The following is a 26222-nucleotide window of genomic DNA, read 5'->3' as shown; positions in this document are numbered from 1 at the left end:
GACTGAAGCTGAGAGCTGATTATTTTAAATATCTCTAAACCTAACTGAAAGGAAAAACTGAAAATAATTCAAAATCAAACCAGAAGTTTGGGTTGAGCAGAGAGCAGAGCTGACAAGTTTTGGTTCTCAGACCTGTGTTGGTGAGGAGACATTTCTCTTCCTTGCTAAATTATAGCTGGTGCTGGTACTGAGTTTATGCTAGCACAAGGTGCAGATGTGAGCTCAGTCTGAAAATATCTTAATAAATTTACTGAGTGGCCTTCCTTCTGTACTGTGTTCTTATGAACCCTTCACTTTTGCCCAGGGCATCTACACAGGTATCAAGTGGAAAATAATCCTCATGTCACTAAATGAGGTAAAAAAAATGAATGTATTGCCTTGGAGAGAAGCAAAACAGGGAGGGGGTTTGAGGGAGGTGAACAGTGCAGAATAACATTTGCTGCACTCTTGTGGACAGCAGGAGAAAAATGTCCTTTATTTTTGTGAGAATAACTGAACAATGTGCTTGTATCAGCAGCAGCTTGGAAGTCACAGTGGTAAGGCTTTGATTCTGCAGGGGTGATAGCCGGCTGGCACCTTGCCTTTGTGCATCTTGGTCTCCAGTACTGCTACTGCCTGTGGGGCTGTGGTGCTGGTACTGTGTGGTGGGGGAAGAGAAGGAAGGATGCCTTGAGAACCTGTTGGGAAAAAAATTAATATTAATATATAGAAATAAATTTCAGATGGAAGGCAAAAGTAAGTGGCAGTAGGATATGAAACTTGGTTATGAAATATACCACTGGATGCCACTGTTGCTTCATGGAATGTCACAGTAAAATAACATCAGCTCTGCTCATGTGAAAAATGCAGCTTTCCCTTCACCCTCATCTTCTTAGTTCTTTATTACTTTAATCTTTGTTCATATCAAAGGAAAGGAGAAATCATGCCCCACTTATTCTCTCCAGCAGCATGGTGATATGGTTCCCGTATCTAGAAGTGACAGCTTGTCACAGGAAAGAAAAGGCAATGACACAAAATTTTGTGGTGTGGTGGTTTTTTTTCTTCCCCTTCTAAGGTAAAATCTTCTTGAAAAGAAGAAAGGTTGAGATGAAAGAGCAGCCAATTTTCCTTGCACCTAAATTCCTTCTCTCTAGCTCTGAATCCCGTGTTAATCACAACTAGATCTGGACACAGCCTTTATTCCTGTCTAAATGTTATCCTAGAGAACAGGGCAGCAGGTCACTTTCCAAGTGCCTGTTTATTTCCTTTCCCAGGCTGGGCATTTTGTACTTGAAAGAATGGGTTTTTTTGCTTGTTAAAGTTTTTTTTCTGCTTGGGGGAGGCAGGGAGGGTGAAGGTCATCAGGTGAGTTTTTGATGGTTGTAGCTTGTTTTCCCAGGCTCATTTGTAATCACCTGATTAGCAACTCTGGGACTTTTCTCCAAGTCATACGAGGTTGGGGTGGGTTGGGTTTGTTTGCTTATTTTCCTTTGTATTTTAGTGGGGTTTTTTTTTGACTGAGGTGACCCCCAAAAGGTAATTAATTTAAATGAAACTAAAAATTGGATGCCTCACTTTCAGATGGTTTGGGGTTTTACTGTGCCCCTAATTCCTGTGCATTCCTATGAGAGAAGGAAACAAATGTTGGGAAAAACTCCAAGACAGGAGGTGTCATGATGGTGTGTGCAGCCTGCTAGCCTGGCTGCTTCAGAAACAGGGACCACCATACTGGAGCAGGTCCAGAGAAGGGCAGCAAAACTGGGGAAGGGTCTGGGGAGGAGCAGCTGAGGGACCTGGGGATGTTTAGTCTGGAGAAAAGGAGGCTGAGGAGAGACCTTATTGATCTCTACAGCTCCCTGACAGGAGGTTGCAGTGAGGTGGGGTAGGTCTTCTCTCCCTAGTCTCAGGTGATAGAGGGAGAGGAAATGTCCCAAAATCGTGCCAGGGGAGGGTTAGGCTGGAGATTAGGAACAATTTATTTGCTGCCAGAGTGGTCAGGGATTGGAACAGGCTGCCCAGGGAAGTGGTGGAGTCCCCATCCCTGGAGGTGGTCAGGAAACGTGTGGCCATGGCACTTGGGGACTTGGTTTAGAGGCCATGGTGGTGTTGGGTTGATGGTTGGACTGGAGGATCTTGGAGGGCTTTTCTAGCTGGAACAGTTCTGATTCTGTGATGCTGCTGGGGGGCTGCTTGATGGGTAAGCCTACATGTTGGCTCCATGCAGCCTTAGCCTGATGAGTGGAGAAGGTGCATGCTGAGAGGGCTCTGAAGGGAACAGGAGCAGTGTGCAGGCAACCCTGCGAGAGCAGGTTTGTGCTGCCTGCCAGCAGGCCGGGAGCAGGCAGGCAGCAGGGCTGCAGCCCGCGGGCCTGGCAGTGCCATGGCAACGGCGCCGTGGCCCTGCAGCCCTGCGGCGCTCTGCCCTTGTGCCTCCTGCCTGTTCCCAGGCAGCAGCACCCACGCAGCCTGTGTGGGCTGCAGCTGGGTCAGTGCATGGCTGTGCTGCTGCTGCACGACTGGCTCACAAGGTGAAGGGAGAGGAGGAGAAAGAAGCAGATGGGTTAAGTTTGTTGTCAGACATGAACCAGCAGCTGCAGCACAATCCTGTGCTGGGGGTCTGGCAGCCAGGATGCAGTTTAATCAGAATCATGGACTCATGGAATGGTTTGGGTTGGAAGAGGCCTTAAAGATACCTAATTTCAACCCCCTGCCATGGGCAGGAACATCTACTAGCTCAGGTTGCTCAAGACCTCATCCAATCTGACTTGAATGCCTCCCTGGACAACCTGCTCCAGTGTCTTCCCCACCCTCAGTGCAAAGAATGCCTTCCTAATAGCCAGTCTAAATCTGCCCTCCTCAAGTTTAAATCCACGATGCTCCTGTTCACTGGTAACTCTCCTCCATCTTCTGCAGCCTAGGCTAAAGTTCTGCCTGCATCAGATGCTGCAATCTAAGTTCTCCTGGCTGCTGCTGCCGTGGGTACTGAAGGGAAGCCTGGCAGCAGAGCCACTCCCGCTGGTGATACTGCGTAAACTTGTAGCGGTGACCCAGATAACATTGTGACTGACACAGTAAGTTACAGTGTCAGGAGAAATAAATGTCTCCTGCAGCCCCCTCGCAGAGCTCCAGCTGTGCCATGGTACCTGCCCTGAAGCCCCATCTACCCAAGAAACTGACCCACTGCTGACGGGCTGTGGGACTCGCTGGCGTGTGCTCAGTCAGGAGCTAGCTGTGTATGTGGGCTCAGAAAACACACAGTGCTTGCAGTTACTGGGAAATTACCCTAATTTAGTGGATTTATTAAGGAACTTCTCCAGAATGGTTGCCTGGGCTCTGCCATATCTGCTGAGAATTCCTGACAGTCACCTTAAGTGTGACAGCTCTGTGGAGGGCACTTCTGTGCTTTCTCTCCTCATCTACCACCCCCTGCTCTGTTCCAAAGCTGCAATCCAGAGTTCTCATTTGTGTAGTGCCATGCAAAGGGGAAGGGTCTCCCTGTTCTTAGTGCCCTGCAGGAGTGCTGGTTTCATTGCTGGAGACTATTAAGGGGGCTTGCTCAAGCAATAAAATGTGGTGAGGTACAATGAGATGAAAGAAGCAGACAGCTTGCTGGTATCTTTGAACAGCTGAGGCATCACTACCTTTGTGGTTTGCAGCTCTTGAAGGAAAACAGCTAAACAAGGTTTGACTTCTGCAGGTGAGAGCCTGGACTTTTCCATAGGGAAGTGTAAAGTGTTGAAAAGTAAGATGGAACAAAGCAGGAGCCAAGCTGGTGTTCTTCAGAGTTTGTGGTGAGGCTGATGAGCTACCTAATGGTGAAGGCAAAGCCAGAGAAGGATGTGAAGAGCACAGCATACAGATAAAATGCATAAGCTGCTTCTGCCTTTCCTTTCCCAGGGCTTATGCTTGCTTCATCCCTTCTTCATTTTAGAGTGGACACAGAGGCTGCTGCTGAACACTGTCCTCAGGCTTCCTCTTCACTGCCATGAGTGTACATGCAAAGATCAGGAGAGCTTCCCCAGCCTGAGCTCCTTTTGAGTGTCCTTAAGAGCTCAGAATTCAGTCCCTGAATGCATCAGGAGCCTCCTGCAGATAAAAATTACTGATTTGTGGCTGTGGCATCTTCTGTTATCAGGAAGCTGTGACACATGCATGCAGCAAATAGAAATAGCAATGCAGGGTCCTGTGTGCTTCACAGTAAGCCAGAGACAAAGAGCAGCTGTGTTGTAGAGCACAGGCTGTGTGTGCTCCTCCAGGCCACAGGCACTGCCAGGGATGTGGAAGTGCCTCTGTATGTGTGTTAGAGCCAGGAATTGTTACCAAGCAGAAAACAGTTTTTGCTTTACCCCCATAAGCCTCTGCTTGCTTATCTGTTGGGAAGCAGCAGCTGGAAGGTTTTGCTTTGTTTGTAACCTGCACAATGGAACTCTTGCAGAAATCACTGAGGGGATATCTTTGCAGTGTAGGGCTTCACTCTGCAGCCCACATTTTTCATCCTGCTGCAGCACACTACATGTCAGCATGATTGTTTGCAGCCCCCTCTTCCACGGGGTGACCTCTGGAAGTCCATCTGGCCTCTTGGGAGATATCACATCCCCTGGCTGCTGGTGATGGGGTGTGCATGGCACAGGCTGATTTATGACACTTGCAGTTGGTGCTGGGCTGCAGCGGTGCTTCGCTGCAAGTCTCTTCAAGCTCTCAGAGGAGATTTTTCAACAGCTCCCAGCTCGTAAGCAGCAGCTCCCTCTGTGATAACCCTGCAGCCAGTCATTTGCTTCCTTCAAGCTTCTGTCTCTGTCACCAACCTAGTCATTCGGCCAATTCTTATTGAAGTTGATTGTGAATTCTGGTTTGGGTGCTCTGCTTTCGTGGTGAGTGATTAGAGGAGGCGTTTTCCCCATCAGTTGCTGCTATTCATGGAGATGTTATCACTTACCCAGGCTGCAGAACAGACATCTGTAGGTTTTAGCAAAAAAAAAAAAAAAGTGAGTAGAAGTCCATGGGAAAAGTGAAGCCTCTAGGAGCCTTGATATTTACTACTTTCCTACAGGAGTGGTCAGGCATTGAACGTGCTGCCCTGGGAGGTGGTGGAGTCACCATCCCTGCAGGGGTCCAAGAAGCGTGTGGATGTGGCACTTGGGGACGTGGTTTAATGGCCGTGTTGAGCCATCTTGGAGGCTTTTTCCACCTGAAAGAGTGCTGTGATTCTAAGAGTGAGATTTGACATTGGTTGTACCAGTAACAGCCAGTACTTGGCACTGGTAGAGCCACTTTTGCCACAGTACTTCTCTCAGAAGTGTTTGTTCAGACAGCAGCAGCCAGAGTGAGAGGTGCACTTAGCCCCACAGTGCATTCAGGGTTGCAGAATGGCAGGCATCCACCTGTGCCAGATGTTAACCCTGAGCCAGGCTGCCTGACACATCCTAGCACACAGCATGCAGATACAGCCTGGGCAGACAGACAGACGTGACTGAGCCTTGCACTCTGCTCCCTCGCTCCTTGGGCAGCATACGTCGAAGTGATGCAGTCGGTTGTGGCTCATGCTAGAGAGTCATCTTTGCTTTCTGACTGCTCTGACAGAAACACTCAGCACTGTAGAAATACTGCCCAGCTTGATCTAATGAGGAACTCCAAATAGTTTAAGAATAACCCTTTGGGAGGTCGTGTGCATGCACACAGCTCAGGGCACAGCTAGCGTGCAGGTTGCAAGGAGCGCAGGCTTTGCCCATGGAGGTGGTGTTCAGTGTCACTCTGTGGGCAGTTTGTGCCCCAGTGATTTTCAGCTGATGGCACAAATAAGTTCTTTCCAACTCTGCCATCCATTGCCATGTCAGCCACCAGCTTTTGGGTTTTTTGTAAACTGAAGGCATTGCAGCAGAGGTCAAGCTTTCCATTATGCACCTGCCTTGCATGTGGCTTTAGCTCCTCTCTTTCAGTTCAGCTGTTACAGTAGTGCTGGCCCCATGCTTCACATTCAGCTTTACAGGACTCCTTCATGGATCTTTTCTAGCAGTGTCATCATTTCCCCTCGCCCAGAGCTTAAAATTATGCTGTCAAGCTGTGAAAAATGAAAGAGGGTTTCACAATCCAACTTTTTCCACAGTTATTTTCCCAATCTGGGATTCCTGTCCAGATTAATTTTCACTTAATACAGGAAATTTCCTCTCAACTTATCCAAACACAAGTAATGTCACCAGCTGCAAAAGGTGTTAAGATTATGCTCAGGCAGAGGGAGCAGCAGCAAGGGAAGCAATGGCCTAAGGCTCCTGCACTGAGAGCTTGTCCCAATCCATTAAACACCAGTAGAGGTGGCTTTTCCCTAAGAAATGAAAGCTCCAGGCTATGGTTCACCTTCAAATTCATGGTTACAGGCTAATGTACATTGTGATTGTATGGAAAAGTTATTTTGCCTTTAAGTGTGCACCCAGTCAGTATAAGCCTTCCTGGGCACTGTGATGTAGGCACAGAAAAGGCAGGTGAAGGTGATGCCAGCCTGCATGCAGACACACACACTGAAGGCCACAGGGCACAGTTTTAGCTGTCTGCTTCTGTCAGATGTCAGAGCTGTACAGGATTCATTCACAACAGTGCTCCTACACCTACTAGTAGTCAGGTGTGCTGATGCTTAGGGCAGGGAGCTGGGAGATTTGCCCTATTTATCCATTACCTGACTGGTTGGGTCTGATGCCCCAAAATTACAGAATCAGAGAATGGTCTGGGTTGGAAGGGACCTCCACAGCTAATCCAGTCCAACCCCCTGCAGTCAGCAGGGACATCCTCCACTAGATCAGGTTGCTCAGAGCCTTGTCCAGCCTCACCTGGAATATCTCCAGGGATGGAGCCTTAACTATCTCCCTAGGCAACCTGTTCCATTGTTCCACCACCCTCATGGTTCAGAACTTGTTCCTCACATCCAATCTAAATCTACTCTACTCTCATTTCAAACCATTGCCCCTGGTCCTGTCCCTGCAGGCCTTTGGGAACAGTCCCTCTGCAGCCTTCCTGTAGCCCCCTTCAGGTACTGGTAGGCTGCTATTAGGTCTGCCTGGAGCCTTCTCTTCTCCGGGCTGAACACCCCTAGCTCCCTCAGCCTGTCCCCATAGCAGAGGTGCTCCAAACCCTGATCATTTTTGTGGCCTCCTTTGGACCTGCTCCATCAGCTCCATGTCCTTCCTATGCTGGGGGTCCCATAGCTGGACACAGCACTACAGGTGAGGTCTCAGCAGAGCAGAGGGGCAAGAATCACCTCTCATCTGCTGGCCACACTGCTTCTGATGCAGCCCAGGCTGCCATTGGCCTTCTGGGCTGCAAGTGCACAAAGGTGTACTTATCTTCCCCCACTGAATTTCATGTACTGCTGTCAAATCCATCCAATCCACCTACAGTAATATATAATGTAATGAGGTTTAGCCTGATCTTCCCCACCCCCTCCAATATCTCCATTTGTCAGATTTCCCTTTTTTTAAATATATATATATATAATTTAAATGCTCAGGTAGTCTGACCAGTAAGCCAGACAATGTGCTAGAGCTGCAATATTTCTCTAGTCTCACGTTCAGTTTCTCCCCTGGAATCCACAGGGACATGAATCCTGCTCAAGTGCCAGACTGTGTACTCATCAAGGTGATACTGTCTTTATAAATCAGGCATAGCCTGACCGTTTCCAGCAGTGTGGAAAATGTGGCAGACATAATATGAGATGGGTTATGAATCTGACAACTTAGCCATGTTTATCTGTGCAGTAAAAGCAGTTTGGGTTTTATTATGTAGAATAAATCTAAGGACTTCATTACATCACCCCACCCAAAGGGAGTGCCAGGCTTGTAGTACAGTCTGTGAAGCACACGGGAGCGAGGAATGATCAAAACCTTTTTGCCTCGGAGCTCTTTTATAAGGAGGTTCAAAGCTCACCATTCACAACTGAAAGTTGAGGCAAATGATGCAGGTTATCAAGAGTGAAGAATGAAAGTGTGCAGAGGTGATAAAGGCATGATGCATACACCCTGAAGCTCTAGAGGTCTAAGGTTACAGGAAAGAGAGGCAGAGCTGTGAGAACAGTGACATTCCAGCACATCATAGCAAAACACAACCACTGCATATTTTGATTTCTTTCCTGCACCACTGCTCCCAAAATAGCATCATGACAGCCACCTCATCCTTCTGCCCAGTCCTAATCAGAATACCAGCACCCAGTTCCTCTGGAGCAGCTATGAGCAGAGCACAAACCCAGCTTGCTAAAGCTGAGCAGGGTAATAGTGAAGGAAAAGATCAGTGTCAGTAGCAGAATGACAGCAGTGCCTTGGCACAGACAACCTAGACAGGAGCAGGTAGTCCTGGCTACACACCACAGGCCAGCCCAGCAGTCCGTGATACAAAAATCACATCCTCACCTTTGGTTAGCAAGGCAGCAGCAAAGGCAAACTTAGCTCATGCCAGAGCTGGCAGGGACTCACAAGGCTAGCCCTCTGATGGAACAGATTTCCAGATCAATTGGCTTTCCCTGAATTCTGATTGAATTCAAGAACTGGTGTTGACCTAATTTAACGACAGTGACAAGTTAGTGAAGTCAAATCCTTGGCCCTTCCCATGCAGAAGGTGCATTTTCAGTTCCCTGCTGTGGGGTTGCATTGCCCAGTGAGGTCCCACAGAGGCTGTTTTGCCCCTCCCTTTCACAGGAGTTGCTTCTCCCTTGTTATGCCTCATTCTACACCACGACAAATAAGTCATACCCAGAATGACAATAACTGGCTTCAAACACATTTCCCCATTCCCTCGCTTCAGTTCAGAAGTCTGTTCCCTTGCAGATACAGCTGGCAAGCAAAGCACCATAGACAAACACCTCCCACAGTGCTGAGCCTCCTGGCCCCCTGGCTTTGAAGGCATGGACTCTGGGGTTCTGTTCCTGCAGGACAAGGAAAGTCCTGCCCTGGCTCACTGTTTAAGGAGCATTGTCCATTCTCTGGCTTCATAGCAAGCTGTGGGTGTTGCATCTCAGAAGTGCCTAACTCCACTTTTCTTGCCTTCAATTCAGATGTGCTGTTGGAGCTTGCAGGTGATCTGCATCCAGGAGGGGTTTCACATCAGGTGTTTGTTTCTTATGTGTTGAGACCTCCTGAAACAGCCTTCGAGAAACAACACTGGGGAGAAGCTGCACTGCCCTGCCCAGTTAGAGGTCTGGATTTAAGTGCTCTGAGTCTTCTCAGGGCTTCCTAAACACATCAGCAGCACCTGGGCCATTGCCTACCTTTTGTAGGTTTAGCAAGTGGCATAAATAGGATGGAAAAGGGACAGCTCTGACAGCTCCTGGCACGGATTCACACCTAGCTGAGGGTGAGTCAAACCTGCAGGAACACTCAGCCTCCCCAGCCCAAGTCTGTGCAAGAAATGCTAATGCAAGCTCAAGTATATCCATTCCCACTTCAGCTCTGCCTTCATTGACTCTTTGATTGGTAATTAAGGCATATATTTGGTTCCAGAGATAGAGGAAAAAACCCTTAAATCCCAGAGGAAGCCATCGAATCTGAGCCCAAGGTTATTAATCATACTGCCTCTAATTGTATATAAAGTATCTTTCCTCCCTCAAAAATGGTTTTTTTAAAACATTATGGGATTTAAATATGTCACAGTGTTCTGGATATCTTGATTAGATCTCCTTTAATATACTGCCTCCCAATAATTCTTAATTTATTTAACAGCACCAGAAATCTCACAGAAATGAAGTACTCTTGCTAATCATTAAGATTAAGCAGAATTTTTAGCCTGACTAGACTAGCAACAAAATTTGATAAGGGGATTTTTTTATTCTCCCCCCCCCCCCCCATCTTAAACAGTGCTTTTTACTGTTGCCTTGCAATTAAAGTTTCAACCAAGGTCCCGTTAGGCTGATGCTGATCCCCTCTGTGGATCAGACAGGCCCTCAAGTCTTCACATTTTCAGAGTTAAGTCTCACTGGTAGCTAGCATCTGGGAAGGTTTTGACTAAATCAAGTGAGAACTTGCTAAGATTAAAAGCCTAAAGAATTTCGCTCCTCATTGACATTAAAAACCTGTTCTGCATCGTTCCCCTGCTGCAGCAGGATCAGATGGTCCCACGAGGCACCGTGTGGGGCACCTCCCAGGGCTCTCCACAAGGGAGGGGAGGCTGGAGTGGCTGTGGGTAGCCCAAATGCACTAAAGCCCACTATGGATGCCCTCCATCATTCAATGATTCCTCAAGGTTGGGGTGTAAAAATCGGTAGAGTGCAAGTCAGAGCGGGCACAGTTCTGTGCTGAGCAGAAGCCCAGCTGCAGGTCAGAGCAAGCACTATGCAGAGCCCTTGGAGAGAGGAACAAGTGGCTTAGGAGAAGCACTACAGGGAGAACACACTTGGGCAGCTGTGCCAGGACTGGTCCTGCAATGGGGCTGCCTTCAGAAGCTGTGGCAGAGGCATTCTTGCTTCTTCTATGGCTTCTATGCCCGTCACATCTTCATAGGCCTTCCACCAACTGTCCCTACTCTGGCAAGAGCCAACACGTCCTCCCTGCCTCTGGTAAGAGCACTTCCAATCTTTCTTCCCTCCCCAGACTCTCTGTGGGGCTGCATTCATTCTGATGCTGGCTTTCCCGGTTTCTCTTCTTTGCTACACTTACAGTTCCTCTAAGAATCTCTCCCTTTGTCTCAAGCTCACAACACAGCCAAGGTCAGTCTTGCCTACCCATCAGGGGCTTTAGGACAGTTGTGGAGCCCATCCAGAGGGATGGGTGGTCAGTGGCACAGAGAGACTGTTTCTTTAAGAAAGGGATCTCCAGAAACAGGCCACGAGAGACTTGCTTAAATATGTGTAATAATCTCGTGCACATCTGCCTTGGGTTTTTAAGCTGCTACCAAAGAAACAGACCTCCAAACAACTAACTTCCATCAGAGACAGCTCTTGAGTCAGCATGAGAATTAAAAGGACACTGTACCTTTCATCCAACCATAGCAGTGTGGGATCTCATGGTAGTTACCATAAATCAGAAATAACAGTGCAGGTTGCATTTGATCAGCTGCAGAGTTCACCAGTACAGCTTTGTGTGTTAGTTTTCCCCTGCTCCAAAGAGCCCAGAAAACCAACAGCGTTGCAAGCACAGCCAGGCAAGACAAAGGGAAAGGAAATCAAAGCACCAAATGGAGAAGGGGTAGAAATGCACACGTGCCAGCTCTGCATTCAAAGCTCCCTGCCTGCTTCCAGAAAGGTTCCCTTTCATTCCTTTCTGCAGCATTCAGCACAGCTTAGTGCCAAAGGCATGATCTCCTGCTCAGCAGAACAGCTCTGCTGCTCCACTGGCAGCCTGACGTGGTGTGTCCTGCTGGATCTCTCTTGCTGCCTGCAGCCTTGAGGAGCAAGGACATTTTATTACACAGGTGCTCTGGTGGCAGAAAGGTATAAACTATTCAGGGGAAATGCCTGGCTGCATCTCTGCAGACTCCCGTGTTCCAGTTTGGTGGGAAAAGAAAATAACAACAATGATAAAACAACCTTCAAGATCGAATCAAATTTCTTAACCAATAGCACTTAGGTTCTGCCACTTCCTGATGCAGAGCCTTAACAGAGCTATTAACCAAGAAAAGCAATCTTCTTGTTTTAACACAGTCAGTGCTTGGGGGAAGAAGGGAATGGCAGAAGGTCCTGCCGTTGAGTAGCGTGTCACTCGGCAGCTCAGGACAAGGCAGCTGACAGCTGAGGTCTTTGGTTTACTCGCACGGAGCTTAGCACGCAGTGGGACAGCTCCTCCCTCAGCAGGCTGTCCTGTCGTTGCCGCTGCATTTTTTTTTGGCCACCCTCCTCAGTGTCTTCTCATGCACCTACCTGTGCTATTTACCACTATTTGTTTCCCCTCAGCCACAGCTTGTTTAAATCTCTGCCTTGGACGAGCTGGCTTTCCTCCTGAAAAGCTGTAAACTTTGGTTTGCATCTCAAGCAGTAGTGATACTAAGTTTGAAAGGAGAGAGGGGAAGTGGGTCGGAGGGGAACTCTTATCCTTCATGAGCTTTCCCAGTGGTTTTGAAAGATCTGGCAGCTGCTCAAGAGGGAAAATTTGCCCCAATAATAGAGGCTGTGCCACTAGAAAATGTCATTTCTAAAGCTGTTGATCATTAGCAAACCACCATGGACCAAGCTCTCTTTAACCAGCAGCACTGGAGTGACTGGAGAGGGTGGCTGAAGCCAGTGAGCAGAGTTTGCCTCATAATTACTGAAAAATGAAACTAATTTCTCTTCACCCTGGACGCCTTTCACCTCTTGCCAGCAGCACTTGTGTAGAATACTGATGTTAATAATGAGGAGAGGAGGAACTGGAAGTGTTCTAAGATTTCAGGGCTGCCTTTTTAATGGTGTTCCCATGTAGCATGGCATGCCAGATAATTAATACAACTCCTTTTTACCAGTGCAAAATATCTGCTCCTCTCCACAGAGCTGCAGTTCTGATGCTGTTCAGGGCAGTGCTTGCTCTCTGCTATCTCAAATCCCTAAGTGCTTTGGATGGAATTACAGCAATGCAGCTCACTTGCCTTTTGTAAGGTCTTTCACTCCCCCCCAAATAATGCAGCTAAGACCCATGGGGTGCTTTCTTGTAAAAACACACACACACACACACTTGAAACACCCAATTTTCAACATCACTTATTTCTCTTTCTTAGATTACTCTAAAGTTGGGTTTGAGCAAAATCTACAGTTTCAGAGTTTTCTTGTTTAGGGGGAAAAAAACCCACCCAAAGCAACAGCAGCACCACTTCCTCAGAGCCCTGTTGCACAGGCAAGCTAAGACTGAGCACCAGGCAGGTAGTGTTCTCCCCTTGACTCAGTTCTTACCTTTGCTGCAGCTGCCTGAGTGTTCAGGAAAGCCTGCACAGGGACTGCAGGAAGAAATTTGTTTGAGCCTTTTATCAAAGAACTGATGTTGTTGGACAGCTTTAAGATTTGCCCTCTATGGCTGCAAATAATACCTGCAATAATTAGAATACAGATGAAAATCTTCTTTGATGATGACAGCCTTGGCACCACCTGCTGCCCTCCTCTCACATACTCACCTGTAGGTTATGGTCTCAAAATATTTGTTAGGGTAGGAATGTTTTCATATCCCACTTAAGCTGCTTTCCCATCCCTGAAGGGATCCTCCAGGAAGGCTGCAGAGGGACTTCTCATAAGGGTGTCTAGAGATAGGACAAGGGGAAATGGTTTGAAGATGAGGCAGAGCAGGGTTAGACTGGAACTTAGGAAGAAGTTCTTCAGTAGGAGGGTGCTGAGACTCTGTAACAGGCTGCCCAGGGAGGCTGTGGATGCCTCATCCCTGGGGATGTTGAAGGCCAGGTTGGATGAGGCCTTGAGCAGCTGAGTCTAGGTGAGAAGTGTCCCTGCCCATGGCAGGAAGTTGGAGCAGATGAGCTCTGGGGTTCCTTCCAACCCATTCTAGGATTCTAAACCTCTCCTGGTGCAACTTGAGGCCATTTCCTCTCATTATCTCCCTTGATACCTCAGAAGAGGGCATTTCTAGAGCAGTGTGGTGCTGGAGATGTTCATTTAGAGGCTTGTCTGCTAGGTTCCACTGATGAAAGCTAACAAAGCTGCTGGCCCTTCTTAACAGGTCTGTAAACCTTTTGCCCAAAGGCATTAAACTGATTGGATTGGCAGAATGCTTTTGGCTAATGACAACAGTGCAAGATACTGACCTCAGGTGGCCTCAGAGCTGGGCTGTAGACGCTTTTTACACAAAGCCTTAAATTTCCCCTTTCCAGATGAAACTGAGTATGAAATTCCATATGGAGAAAATGATAAAATGTGGGAAAAGTTCAGCTGCATTATCAAAAAGGAAAATGTCAAGATTTTATTGTCTTTTTTTCCCCCCCATATATAATCCAAAGGGAAATGAGCAGACTGAAAACTTAACAGCGTGCAGTTCAGTGTGTTGCTTCTTAATTAAACACTTGGATTGATATGAAAATATTAGTTTACTTCTCTGTTGCCTTAGATTTCTCTTTATTTAAGATAATGCCATCCCTTCTGGCTTTACAGATTTGATTTTGTTGTTGTTGTTGTTTATTTGTTGTTTCATTTTCCTTTGTTAAAACACCTTCCCCCCCATTTCTTGCCTTTTTTTCACTAGCCAATAGGGAGGGATGAAAGTGAGAGGCAAATGGATGCCACTAGCCAGTATTAAGTATGTTCAAGTATTTAGAAGGCTACTTCTGTCTTCCTTGAGGTCCTGTAAAGCAGATGCTGTGTGCAGCTTGTCAGAGACAGGCAAATAATTTATTTAGCAGTCTTTGTTTAAAGAACGAGGTGAAATCAAGCCCTGCCAAAGCCTTCATCTTCAGCTGTCATTTAAAATGCTATTCCCCTGTCGTTAGCTTTTATTGGAGCAGTAAAGGTTTTAAATGAAAACAGAACTGGGGGAGTAGTGGTAGGAAAAGCGCCAGCTGGATGCAGGCAGAGGTGCAGCCTTGCCAGTGTTTGCTTTCACTCCTGCAGTGAACACTTCACTGCTGTGTAACTGTACCATCAGTCTCTGAGATGTAAATGTGACCTCGTGGCTCTGCCAATTAGTGTATGTGTAGATTAAGCTGAAAGGGAGCTGGGCAGATGGAGGAGGAGGAAGGAGGAAGTCAGGTCTTCATCTGAATCTAGCTGTAGGATTAAGTTACTTAGCCTTCCCCTTGGAGCCCTCCAACACTAGCAGCGAGCTGAATACAAGTGATGCCCAGCCCTAGCCTGGTCATGTCATAGAGCTGACCTGACAGAGGAGCGTGTTACACCCTGTCCTTGTCCGGGGGACTCTGATCAGTTTGAGCACCAGCACTCCTTGAAGCACTTAACAGCATTAAATGCCAAGGATGGCACACCTCAATGTCCTGGTGGTGTTCTTGACTGTGCCTCCTACCCCCCAGTAAATCCCACCCCTATCAGAATCAAGGATCTGCTCTATCTGCACTAGGAAGTGATGAGTGTGCCTTGTTTTCCCTGGGTGCTGCTGAGTGTGACCTGTAGAGTGAGATTATCAGCCAGGCTTGCCTGCTGCCAGAGCAGCCCAGGCGAGGTTCTGCTGATCTCAGCTGGCCCAGCAGCCACTTTGAACAAGAAGGCTTCTCCCCAGCCCTGTGAGCAGACAGCGAGGGGTGGAAAGGGGAGGGAGGAGCAAGGCAGCGAGGAGGGGCTGGTCGGGCTGGGAATGGTGACTGCTTTCATGGGATAATGTAAGTTTCACATCACCTTTCTAATGCAAACAGTTTGAACAAAAACGTGAGGTCTGGTGTCAGATAATGTGTGAAACGTTTGTCAGGAAAGTTTTCAGTACAAGGGCATCTTAAAATTATTTTCCCTATTAAAATTAGACAAAACACACAAACCCCCCAAACAAACAAAACCCAAACCAAACCAAACAGAAAGACAAATGAAAACCTATACAGAATGAATAACCAAAAAACATGCAAAAGGACAAACAAAACCCCCAACCCAAACAAATCAAACAAAAAAACCCAAACTAAAACCCAACCCAACCCAAAAACTAAACCAAGCCAAACCCCAAACCATACCAAAGAACAAACAAAACTGAAAACCAAAGGAAAACAAACCAAACCCTCAACAAAAATATTTTTGCTGTGTGTGAGGGTCTGACCCTGTAGGAGTCAAAGTGCTGGACACAAGTGTTTGTTCTCAGCTGTTTGTAGTCTTGGAAGTGCAGCTGTGGTGGATTCGTGGATGTGAAATGCACGGTCTAGAAATTACTGGGGAGTTAAGTGTGACATTGTGTTAGAGGCTGAGGCTTCTTCTCATGTGGCCAAATTAAAGGTCATCACTTTGAGTGATGATGTAAAGCAAGGATCCTGTGTACAGAATTCATAGAATCACAGAATCAATAAGGTTGGAAAAGACCTCAGAGATCATCAAGTCCAACCTGTCACCCAGCACCTCCTGACAACTAAACCATGGCTTCAAGTGCCACATCCAATCCTGTTTTGAACACCTCCCGGGATGGTAACTCTACCACCTCCCTGGCAGCATATCCCAAGGGCCAATAACTCTTTCTGTGAAGAGCTTCTTCCTAACATCCAGCCTAAACCTGCCCTGGCACAGCTTGAGACTGTGTCATCTTTAGCCTGGAGAAGAGGAGGCTCAGGGGTGACCTCATTGCCCTCAACGACTACCTGAAGGGTGGTTGTAGACAGGAAGGGGTTGGTCTCTTCTCCCAGGCAACCAGCACCAGAACAAGGGGACACAGTCTCAAGCTGTGCCAGGGGAGGTTTAGACTCGAAGTGAGGAAAAAGTTCTTCACTGAGCGAGTCATTCGTCATTGGAATGTGCTGCCCAGGGAGGTGGTGGAGTCGCCGTCCCTGGAGGTGTTCAAGGGGAGATTGGACGTGGCACTTGGTACCATGGTCTAGTCATGAGGTCTGTTGGGACAGGTTGGACTTGATGATCCTTGGGGTCTCTTCCAACCTTAGTGATACTGTGATACTGTGATCTTGTTCTGGTGCTGGTTGCCTGGGAGAAGAGACCAACCCCCCCTGTCTACAACCCCCCTTCAGGTAGTTGTAGAGAGCAAGAAGGTCTCTCCTGAGCCTCCTCTTCTCCAGGCTAAGCAACCCCAGCTCCCTCAGCCTCTCCTCACAGGGCTGTGCTCCAAACCCCTCCCCAGCTTTGTTGCCCTTCTCTGGACACATTCAAGTTACTCAATGTCCTTCTTGAATTGAGGGGCCCTTCCTGTGAAGACTCATAGGACAGAGGAACCTGGAGTGTTTGACTCACAGGAGACTTCTGCTAGACATGAAAGCAAGCCTTCTTTGAAGGATTAAAAAACCCCCAGCAACCAAACTACAAGTCCTGGAATATTTGTGATTTTTGGGGGGTGTTCAGTGAGCTTAGATTGTTGCCGAAATAAACACGCACAAATTGTTGGCAGCAATGAAAGGAGCTGCCTTGGGGGGCAGGAAGTGGCATTTATTCTGGCTTGTTACTCTGAAGGAAAGATTTGATATTCCTGGTGACTATGAAGATTAAACCAGAGATTTATGTTAATGCAAAGGATTAAAAGAATCTTAATAACATTTATAAAGATGCAAATGCTCGCCTGCATTTTATCTCTCTGCAGATGAATGTGCCATAAGGGAAACAGTGCAGGGGAGAGCACATCCCCACTCTGAACTGCAACAGCTGGTTCAATACTGCTCTCCCATGGTCATTAAGTGGGAGCTGTTTCCACCAGTGGGAGTTGGAGCAGTGCAGGAGTGCCAGACTGTCTCGTCATGACTTGGGAAGGTCGGGAAATCTGTGGCCAACTTCAGCTGGTTAGAGCATGGCTTCATGTGCAGGTTGCCAGCAACTGTAAATATTCAGAGTCATAGAACCTGGGCTGGAAGGAACCTTAAAGATCATCTAGTTCCAACCCCCTGCCATGGGCTGGGACACCTCATCCAGCCTGGCCTTGAACACCTCCAGGGAGGGGGCATCCATGACCTCCCTTGGCAGCCTGTTCTGGGGTCTCCCCACCCTCACTCTAAGGAGGGTGTTCATGTTGCTGACTCCCTGCCTGCTTTCAGTTTTTTTTTTGCTTGCCACTCTGTCACTCTGAGACTTCTTTTCTAAACAGTGAGGAGCTTGAAGCAGTGGCTGCAGCAGAGCATTGCCAGCTGTATTTCCCCACTTTCAAGCTGCCCTCCCAACGCAACAAAGGCTACAGCAGCATGGAAAATTATGTGCTTTATTTGGGAGCCCTGCCATATCCTACATCTATGTACATATATTAATATGGAGAAATCATAGAAAAAATATGATCTGAAAAAGGAGGCAATTAAGGTGAAGGTGTAAACATCACGAGCCATTTATCTTCTGTCTTGGTTTCTTTCCTGCTCTTCCACCGACTGCTTACTACCAGACGAGTATATACAAACAGAAGCCACCTGGCTTTGTCCTGCAGTCCTACTGAAGCGACAGGAAAGGTCCCAGCTCTCAAATCAATACAAATCTTCAAAGGGTTTTGAGTAGTTAAACATCAAGTAATCCATGTAGTAGAAGTCGTAGCTTCGCTGGCGCTGAGCAGGAGAGAGCTGTGCAAAATACTGCTGTGTGATTTTAGTAGTAGTTCTTTCTTCAGTGGAGTGCCTGTCTTTGAACTTGGGGAAGGTCAGGTTTTGCGGAGCACCAATTAAGTGCAGGAAGAAGTTTGCATCCTCTTCCATGCTCTCGAATTTCCCCACGAAGTCGTAGTCTATCAAGCAGGGGCTGCAGAGCCTGTTGACGTGGTCCCAGTGGATGTCCATCCCCACTGGCCTGTGCACATCCAGGAGGTACTGGATGAACTCTTTGAATGTGACCCCAGAGCCTGTCCTTAGCGCTTCTCTGGTGGCGTTGGGGCGGTACCTGGAGATGATGGCCTTGCCAAACACCGGGTGGTAGTAGTTGTTGGGGTGCTCAAACTTGTCCCGGAAGGCAGACACCAGCTTCTCGAAAGGCTCTCGGACGAAGAGCATCTTTGTGTAGGTGTTGAGCCTGTGGTAGATGCCTTGGTGGTCAAACCCATCCAGCCTCTTCAGGTAGTTGCCGTAGTGCACTGTGTTGTGCTGGATGTCCTTGGTGGAGGCAGCCAGCCCGTTCAGAACCATCAGCACACGCTTCCAGTTGGAGCAGCCAGCCTTCGGCACCTCGCAGTACAGCACTCTGTACTTGTCTGCCACAAAGATCCTGGAGACATGGTAGGGGGTGATTATCCTCCTGCTGTTACTCTTGTACTTGGAGCAGGTTTCCCTCATGATCCGCTTTCGTTCCCTCTGGGTCTCGTAGAGGCTTCTCCACTTGCTGTTGTCTCTGTCCTCAGACCTGAGCGTGGGCAGGTTGGGAACAGAGCTGTTCATGGAGATCAGGATTGGGCTCTTCTTGATGATAAATCTCCTTCTCCGTTTATGGAGCCTGATGGGGCTGATTTCTTCCCCCTTCTGTTGGTCTTTCATCATCATCATCAGGCTGCTGTGCCTTGTGTCCGTGCTGTGCAGCTTAGTGGGCACATCTTCAGGCAGGGGCAGGGAATCGCTCTGCTCTGCCACTGCTGCTCCCTCTGCAGTGCTCCCTCTCAATCTGCCCTCCTGGCTGGGAACGCAGTCCTGCTGGCAAAGCAGAGGAAAGGGGTTAACAAAGGAGTCTTTGTCACTGTCCATACCTTGTACAGCTTACTATGGATCTTTCTTACGCTCTTTGAGTTCAGCAGAATTATAGAACAGAATTAGTTGCCACAAGTCCTCAGTGCTTAGCCTACATCATGGCAGGGACTTCAGTCATCATCTCCTGTGCTCACATGAAAGTCAAAGGCTGAGATGAGCCTGAGCTGGGAAATTCCAGGTGAAAATCAGATTTAACAGGGTTTCAGGTGATGCCTGTACCCCAGACTTTGACAGATACTTTTGTCTTGGATAGGTTGTCTTTTGCAATTTTCACACAAGGTGTCTGAGTATTTGAGGACTTCATTATTCCAGACTGGCTGTTTGTGTCCCCCTGTCCCATTCCATCATCCTGGGCCCCCTCCCCTTTTTTTGCAGTTGTGTGCAGAGTGAAGCCTGGCAGGGAAGGGAGGTTCATGGTCTTTGTCAGGTGGGGTAAGGATGTAGAGGGAGGAAGGGGGAAGCAAAAGGAACTGCAGTGGGGATATGTGAAGGCTTTGCAGAGAAGGGGCTCTGAAAGCAGTATGAACAGGGACCCCACAAGGAGGCTTGAGTGAGGTGAGGCTGGGACCAAAACAATTGAGACTTATGAGAGGCAGTAAGGGTTGGAAATGAAGCTGTAACTGGGATTAGGCAAGTGAAGAAAGAGGAGGCAGAGCAGGGCTGTGAGTAAGGGGTGTGTGGGCCCTGCTCCCTTTTCATTAGGTGGCTCTTACTGGTTAATTCTTCTTCTGGCATACAGCCCAGACATGCTCCATTACTTCCTGCTTCTCAAAGCAGCTGAATTTAATCCCTCTCTACATGTCTATGCCTCTAAGACTGAAATTAGGTTCTGGACAGTATTTAGCTACACATCATCCTTGTTTTGAGAACTCACCTGGGAGCCAAGTGCCACGTGGGCCACCAGGGAGTATTTCAAGAGAGGAAGCAGGTGTAGCTGCAGAATGGTTGTTGCTTACTCCAAATACTTAATGTCTGTTTAGAGGTTTGGGAAATTGTCAGTTTCTAATTTCCAGACTTTATTTGCTGCCTTACAGCATTAAAAACTGGCTTCACAACTAAGGTAGTGGATGAGCTTTAAGGTGTACAGTGTGGGGTCAGTAGTGTTATGCTCTTTCAAGGGGGTAGATCTCTCTCTGTTGCCTGAAAATAAAGCAATGCTATAGGTGACTTAACAGATGTGCTGTCATGGAGGCTCTGTCTTGCCTCATCCTTCTTTAAGGGTGAGAGGTCGGAAAAACAGTCTGTAAAAAGGGGATCAGTATTGATTAGTGATTACCACAACCACTGGTGACAATATAAAACCCCAAACTGTATTATTTAGTAGGTGACTTGCATCTGCTGAGAGCTTTTGTACAAACCCCAAACAGATCAGCACAAAACAGTGTTCAGAGAAGGGCAGTGAGGCTGGTGGAGGGCCTGGAGCACGTGGCCTATGAGGAGCATCTGAGGGAGCTAAGGGTGTTCAGTCTGGAGAAGAGGAGGCTGAGGGAAGACCTCATTGCTCTCTACAGCTCCCTGAAAGGAGGTTGGAGTGAGGAGAGGGCAACCTCTTCTCCTTGGCACGTGGCAGGACCAGAGGAAATGGTCTCAAACTGTGTCAGGGGAGCTTCAGGTTGGATACTAGGAACTATTTCTTCACAGTGAGGGTTCTCAAACATTGGAACTGGCTGCCCAGGGCAGTGCTGGAATCACCATCCCTGGGGGTGTTCAAGCAGCCTGTGGACCTGGTGCTTAGGGACATGTTTTAGGATCGACCCTTCAGTGCTGGGTCGAGGGTTGGACTCTGAACGACCTTGGAGGTCACTTCTAAGCGGCTGTTTTCTGTGATTCTGTGATGTCAGTCACATCACCAGGCAGTGGCTCTGGGGTAACGGCTGGCAAGCTGCACGCTTTGCGCTGCAGCCCAGCGCCGCCCCCGGCGTGCTGCGAGGCTGCCGACAGCCACTAGATGGCGCAACGTCACCAGCAGCTGTCTGTAGGCGCTGCTGAGGCGCTCCGCGGCCGCTTCGCCGGCCGTGCGCTTCCGTGCACAGTACGCAGCGTTGAGAGCATCTTGAGCGACAGCCGGTCTGCCAAAACCCCTCGCGACGATAAAGTCGCGTAGCTTATCTATCAAATTCATACTTAAAAAGGAAAACTTGCGCTTCGTGGCAGAGCTTTGCTGCATCTTTCCTTTTCAAGGCTTCACCTCCAGCCTAGCAGCCTTGCCTGAGCCATCTCTAGCTGCACTCCATACTGGGAATGTGGGCACCAGTTTTCCTTAGGTACTTCTGAAAACTTACTTTTTTTGGTTGCTGGAATCCCATGTTATATTTTATCCCTAAACAAAGAAAGAAATTAAAGTCATTATTTAGTAAAAATAAAAACATTAGGTTGGTAAGAGGCTTGTCCTCTGAGGAACTATAAGGAAAAGGGGAACAAGTTCTGTTAATGATAAACAAGCCACTGGTGAATCATAATTAATGGGTATTTCATAGTTATAATACTCCTTGGGAGGCCTCTCCACTTACAAATGTCATAATTGTGGAGTGAATGTCTCCACTTGCCTTTAACAGATGGTCAGAAGGGATTGCTAAAAGGCCAGTAGCAGAACAAGACACAGCTGAGGTGAGTGATCCCAAATTAGAGCTCTCTTTGGGTGCAGACAAGACACAGCTGAAGTGAGAGGTCCCAGATTAGAACTCTTTGGGTACTTACCTAAAGCTGTGGGGTTTCTCCCCTCCCACCCCCAGTGCTGGACAGTGTGGTACTTAGTCATCGTGTTAGCTGAATACTACCCTTTGCTGTATGCTCACAGCAACACACAGTGGGGCTATGTGTAAGTGAGGTAATGTTTGCAGAGTTCTGGAGAGACAAAACAACCCTGCAAAATGTACTCTGATGAGAAACAGTTAATCCATAGCCTGGTTGTGGTGGTTGTGGAGGAGTAAAGTCACTACTGAGGCACAAGGAGATGTTGCTGAGCCCTCTGGATCTTGATGGGTTAAGAAGCCACATTGATTCTGCTGCTGTGTAAATATGTGACAGAGCAGTGAAGAGAAGGAAACTGCTGTCCCAAAGCTGGCGAAGCTAAGCATTGCTGAAAGCACAGCTAGCAGAGCACAGGTGATCTGTGTTTGTCATCAGGTGTAACATCTGCTGCTAATGGCAACACTTTAAGCCACCTGAGCTAGGTTTGCATTGGCTGGCTAGCCTCCACCCTGAGGCCTCACTCATACAGCCAGTTGGAGCAGTTGCTTAACTTTTAGGCTTTGTGGCAGCAGAGCTTGAGATGAAAGATTGTTTGCTCGTGCAGTTGGAACATCACTCTGCTGAGTCTTCTCTTCCAGGCAGAACTCTTATGTCTCAAGGACGGTTCTGGAAAGTTAACACAGGTAAGAAATTCAGTCTGCTGCTCTGGGTTGGTCACTGCTTCTCTCTTCCCTTGGTTGCTTGTGTGTATGTTCCCTTAGTAGTACTATAATGATGTCACTACAGAGAGTAGTTGCCTTTCTGCGCAGTACCCCTTCATTCCTCTCAAATATTGCACTTTTGGCCCTTCTCTAAACTGGAGTGAGTAGTGCTGAGCTGTGCCTCATTCTCCTGTCACAGCTCCTGGATGTTTCCTTTGGCAATGCTGTTAATGTGTATGGACAAGAATATAGAGTTCAGTGTTTCTGCTGTGACTCACTTATGGATACCAGTGGAGGAGGAAAGGAGAATGCTTGTGTATCCCTGGAAGAGAAGGTCATGCAGTGTCTACAGACACACTCCCATTCTGAAAGCATTTTGAGCTTTTCACAACTGAGAACACAAGAGGTGAGAAAGGACTTTGGCCACTGATCAGGAAACTGAGCAAAGCCTTTGGGCAGTCTCAAACAGGGGAGCAGTTGCTGTGTCCCTGTTGTGGTGCAGAAGGTAGGGGTATTTGTTTTCCACAGCTTTGTTTAGCTGTGGTCATCTGTCCTGAGGTCAGTGGTAGCTTGCAGCAAGCCCTCACCCATTGTGTAATTGCCTGTTCAAGTTGGGAGGTATCTGCCATGAATACTAATGATGAAAAAAACCCCAAATGCCACAGAAGTGCAAAGAGCAGGTGTGAGAATTATCTTCTTTGTGGTTAATTATGACTAATTCCATTTGTGTAGTGTTTCATAAAGGCAACTTCTTGGAGAGATGACTACTTTGCACTAATATGTTGTCCATAGAAAAGAAAAAGGAATGGTACTAAGAGATGAGTAACTGTTTTAAAAAATGGTTCTTCATTTGCTGGCTTTAAGATGTGATGGGAACAACAATTCATGTTTAATGTAAATATTTGGTGGAGCACTTGCCAATCTCCTCAGTGTTTGCTGAATTTGTGACTTTGAAAGTTGGCTTCTCCTAGCTGTCTGTCTCCTGATGCAGTCTGTCACTTCGCATTGAAAGCTGCAGAGAAAAATCCTCTCCAGTGCAGGCAACTCAGGGCAGTTGTATTGCACAGCTCTGCCGTGCTCATCAAACCCTACAGCTGGGGCTATGCTGCCTCTCTGCTACCCATGTTCCTTACCAGTTCAGGAGTTAGTGACAAAATGGTACTGTTCTGTTGCCATCAGTAACCCCCTGCTGTCTGCTGCACCCAGGTGAGCACAGTGCCAGGCACCACACTGTCATTAGTGCTCAAACAGAGAGAGGAGAGCTGAGAATCATCCTGTCAATCCTTCATCTATGGCAGTTTTCATGGCATTCTTTTCTCTTCCCCTTCTGCCACCAGGAGTTTGCAGACCTGAGCTTGGTCTGTGTTTTACGCCTGCTTTTATTTACCTTCATGAAATAGAAGGCCAATGCTTCACCCAGTCCTGCCACACAGCCAAACCCACTGTGAGCTTTGCTAGCAGCACAATGAAATGGCTTTTGTCTTCCCTCTGTAATATTCTGTAGCTTTGCCTCTCTGCCTTCTGCTATCTCTGCTTCAGACCTAATTTTCATTTGCCTCCAGTGTTTTCCTCTGTTCTGAGTACACTACAGCTGAAATACTTTTTTAGTAATAGTAATAACCTACTTAACCCTGCTTGTGAAATACACTCTGGAAGGGCTGTTACTGTCATGGCATGAACCTCTGTGCTCAGTGTCTTGCCCACACGTGCTCCAGTCACAGAATCACAGATTGCATCTGGTTGGAAGAGACCATGGCAGCGGGGCTGGGACTGGATGATCTTTAAGGTCCCTTCCAACCCAATTCTGTAAGTGTGTCCTTAACCACAGGAGGAACAGCAGACTGGTACTCAGAATCCTTTTGAAACTGAGCTGTGATTAATAGGACAAAGTGAATATGTGTGTGTGTGGTTTAACTGTATGCTAAGTATATATCCTTTTGACACCTAAAGTTGATAGTTCATTGACTACTGGATTAGTTTTGGGCCCCTCATTACAGGAAAGACATTGAGTTGCTGGAGCAGGGCCAGAGAAGGGTAACAAAGCTGGGGAAGGGGCTGGAGAGCAGGGCTGGGGAGGAGCAGCTGGGGGTGTTTGGTCTGGAGAATGGGAAGCTGAGGGGAGACTTCCCTGCTCTCTACAGCTCCCTGACAGGAGGCTGCAGTGAGGTGAGGGTTGATCTCTTCTCCTTAGTCTCAGGTGACAGGAGGAGAGGAAATATCCTGAAATTGTGCTGGGGAGGCTTAGGTTGGAGAAGAGGGAAAATTTCTTTGCTGCAAGAGCAGTCAGGAAACAGGCTGCCCAGGAAGGTGGTGGAGTCACTGTCTGGTAGTGTAAATGCAAGTTATTTGAGGAGCTTCAGGCACTGATGTGTGGCTTATTCTTAAGCAGATGTTGTGGGAAGCAGCATACTCCCCAAAGCTAGCCTCTGACTCTTGGTTTTCCCTCTCCTCTGCTTGTTCTGTGCACAAGCTGAATTACTTCCTATTGATCCTGTGCTTTTCAATCTGAGTCAGCTTCAGAGAGGTAGGCTTTGAATCCAGGTGAACTTGTTGGTTTTCTATTTCCAAAGCATGCAGACCTCAGCTTCTCCATCCCATAGGCAGCAGGCAGTGCCAGCCTGAGCTGTGCTGGTGTTGTGGGGTACCTTGGGTGGTAGCAGCTGCAGCTGATTAAAATAGGATTGCTGTGGCTCTTGGTGACTGAAATGACTTTCCATCTTAATGAAGTAAGGGACTCTCTGGGCAGGAGTGCTGTAGATGGGGAAAGCAGTGCAATTCTGAAGGGCATGCCCAGGAAATAATTAAAAGCATTAGGTTCATCCATCAGTTTGAGCAGGAAAAAATTCCATCTGGGGGAAGCAAAGCAGACATCAGCACACAGGTTGCATGACTCCCAGTGCTTGCCATTAGAAGGACTCCATCCTGGCAAAGAACTTGGTGTTCCCAGTGTGTTTGTGGTACCAGCAGCTAATCCTCTAGGTCTGAGTCAAGAAAAACTGCAGGGTCCTAGTGTGAAGTGCAGGGCTTGTGGCTGCAGCCATGTTCTCATTGCCTCCCTCTGGATTCCCTGCTTAACTCCCTTGTACTTAATGCTCTTGGCACAGCATCTTTTTACGGGGACCATGCTTCATACCCAGCCTTCTCTGCTTTTCTTTGGGGTAACAGATGCCAGCAGGGACTTGCAACATGCTGATAGAACAGGTAGGTGAACCTTAAAGACAGTCAGGTACTACTGTGCTATTTCAGAATGTTCTTATCTTCTAAAATGCACTGAATCCACCTCCTTCTCTACATCACATCACCTACTCTTGGGCTCTTTCCTCCAGAGCTGATGAAGGAAAGGGCAATGCCTGATACCTTTGTACTGAAGGCTTCAGTGAGTGGTGGTGAATCTATTATGAGGAAGGCACCACTGCTTATTTACTTTGTCTTCTCTTTACTATTTAACTATCCTAATTAGAGGGTGCCATTTTCTGCCTTAATTTATATTCCACAAGAATTCCATGAAGGAAGCAGAAAAGTCAAGCCTGTGCTGTTGCATTCCCCACTCCTCCTGTGGACCTATCCCTGGGAACATTGTTAATTAGCATCATTAGCTTGCAGGCACTGTCAGCAGTTACTTTCAATTTCTACTTAATACCTTTCACTTATTCTCCATCCTCATACTTAATATTTGCATATTGCCTC

General features: G+C 47.6%; 1 protein-coding gene across 2 annotated transcripts in view; it reads right to left on the bottom strand.

Annotated features, from left to right (window-relative positions):
- Positions 1-17692: 17692 nt before the first annotated feature.
- The window catches only part of CHST8 (carbohydrate sulfotransferase 8), a 152313-nt gene continuing 143783 nt past the window's right edge, over positions 17693-26222 (bottom strand). Inside the window, exons 3-4 of one of the 2 annotated variants that reach the window (XM_054170231.1) lie at positions 21426-21463; positions 17693-19089 (exon numbers count right to left, since the gene is read on the bottom strand). In XM_054170231.1, the coding sequence (XP_054026206.1) occupies positions 17944-19089; positions 21426-21463 (1184 nt within the window). In that variant the 3' untranslated portion in view covers positions 17693-17943. The remainder of the gene's footprint in view (positions 19090-21425; positions 21464-26222) is intronic. The other variant, XM_054170232.1, reaches the window with a different exon arrangement.

The sequence above is a fragment of the Dryobates pubescens genome, chromosome 19 (assembly GCF_014839835.1).
Source record: "Dryobates pubescens isolate bDryPub1 chromosome 19, bDryPub1.pri, whole genome shotgun sequence".
In the NCBI taxonomy this organism is placed as follows: Eukaryota; Metazoa; Chordata; class Aves; order Piciformes; family Picidae; genus Dryobates; species Dryobates pubescens.
The sequence above is the reverse complement of the archived record's forward strand: the minus strand, read 5'-3'. Positions and strand labels throughout refer to the sequence as shown.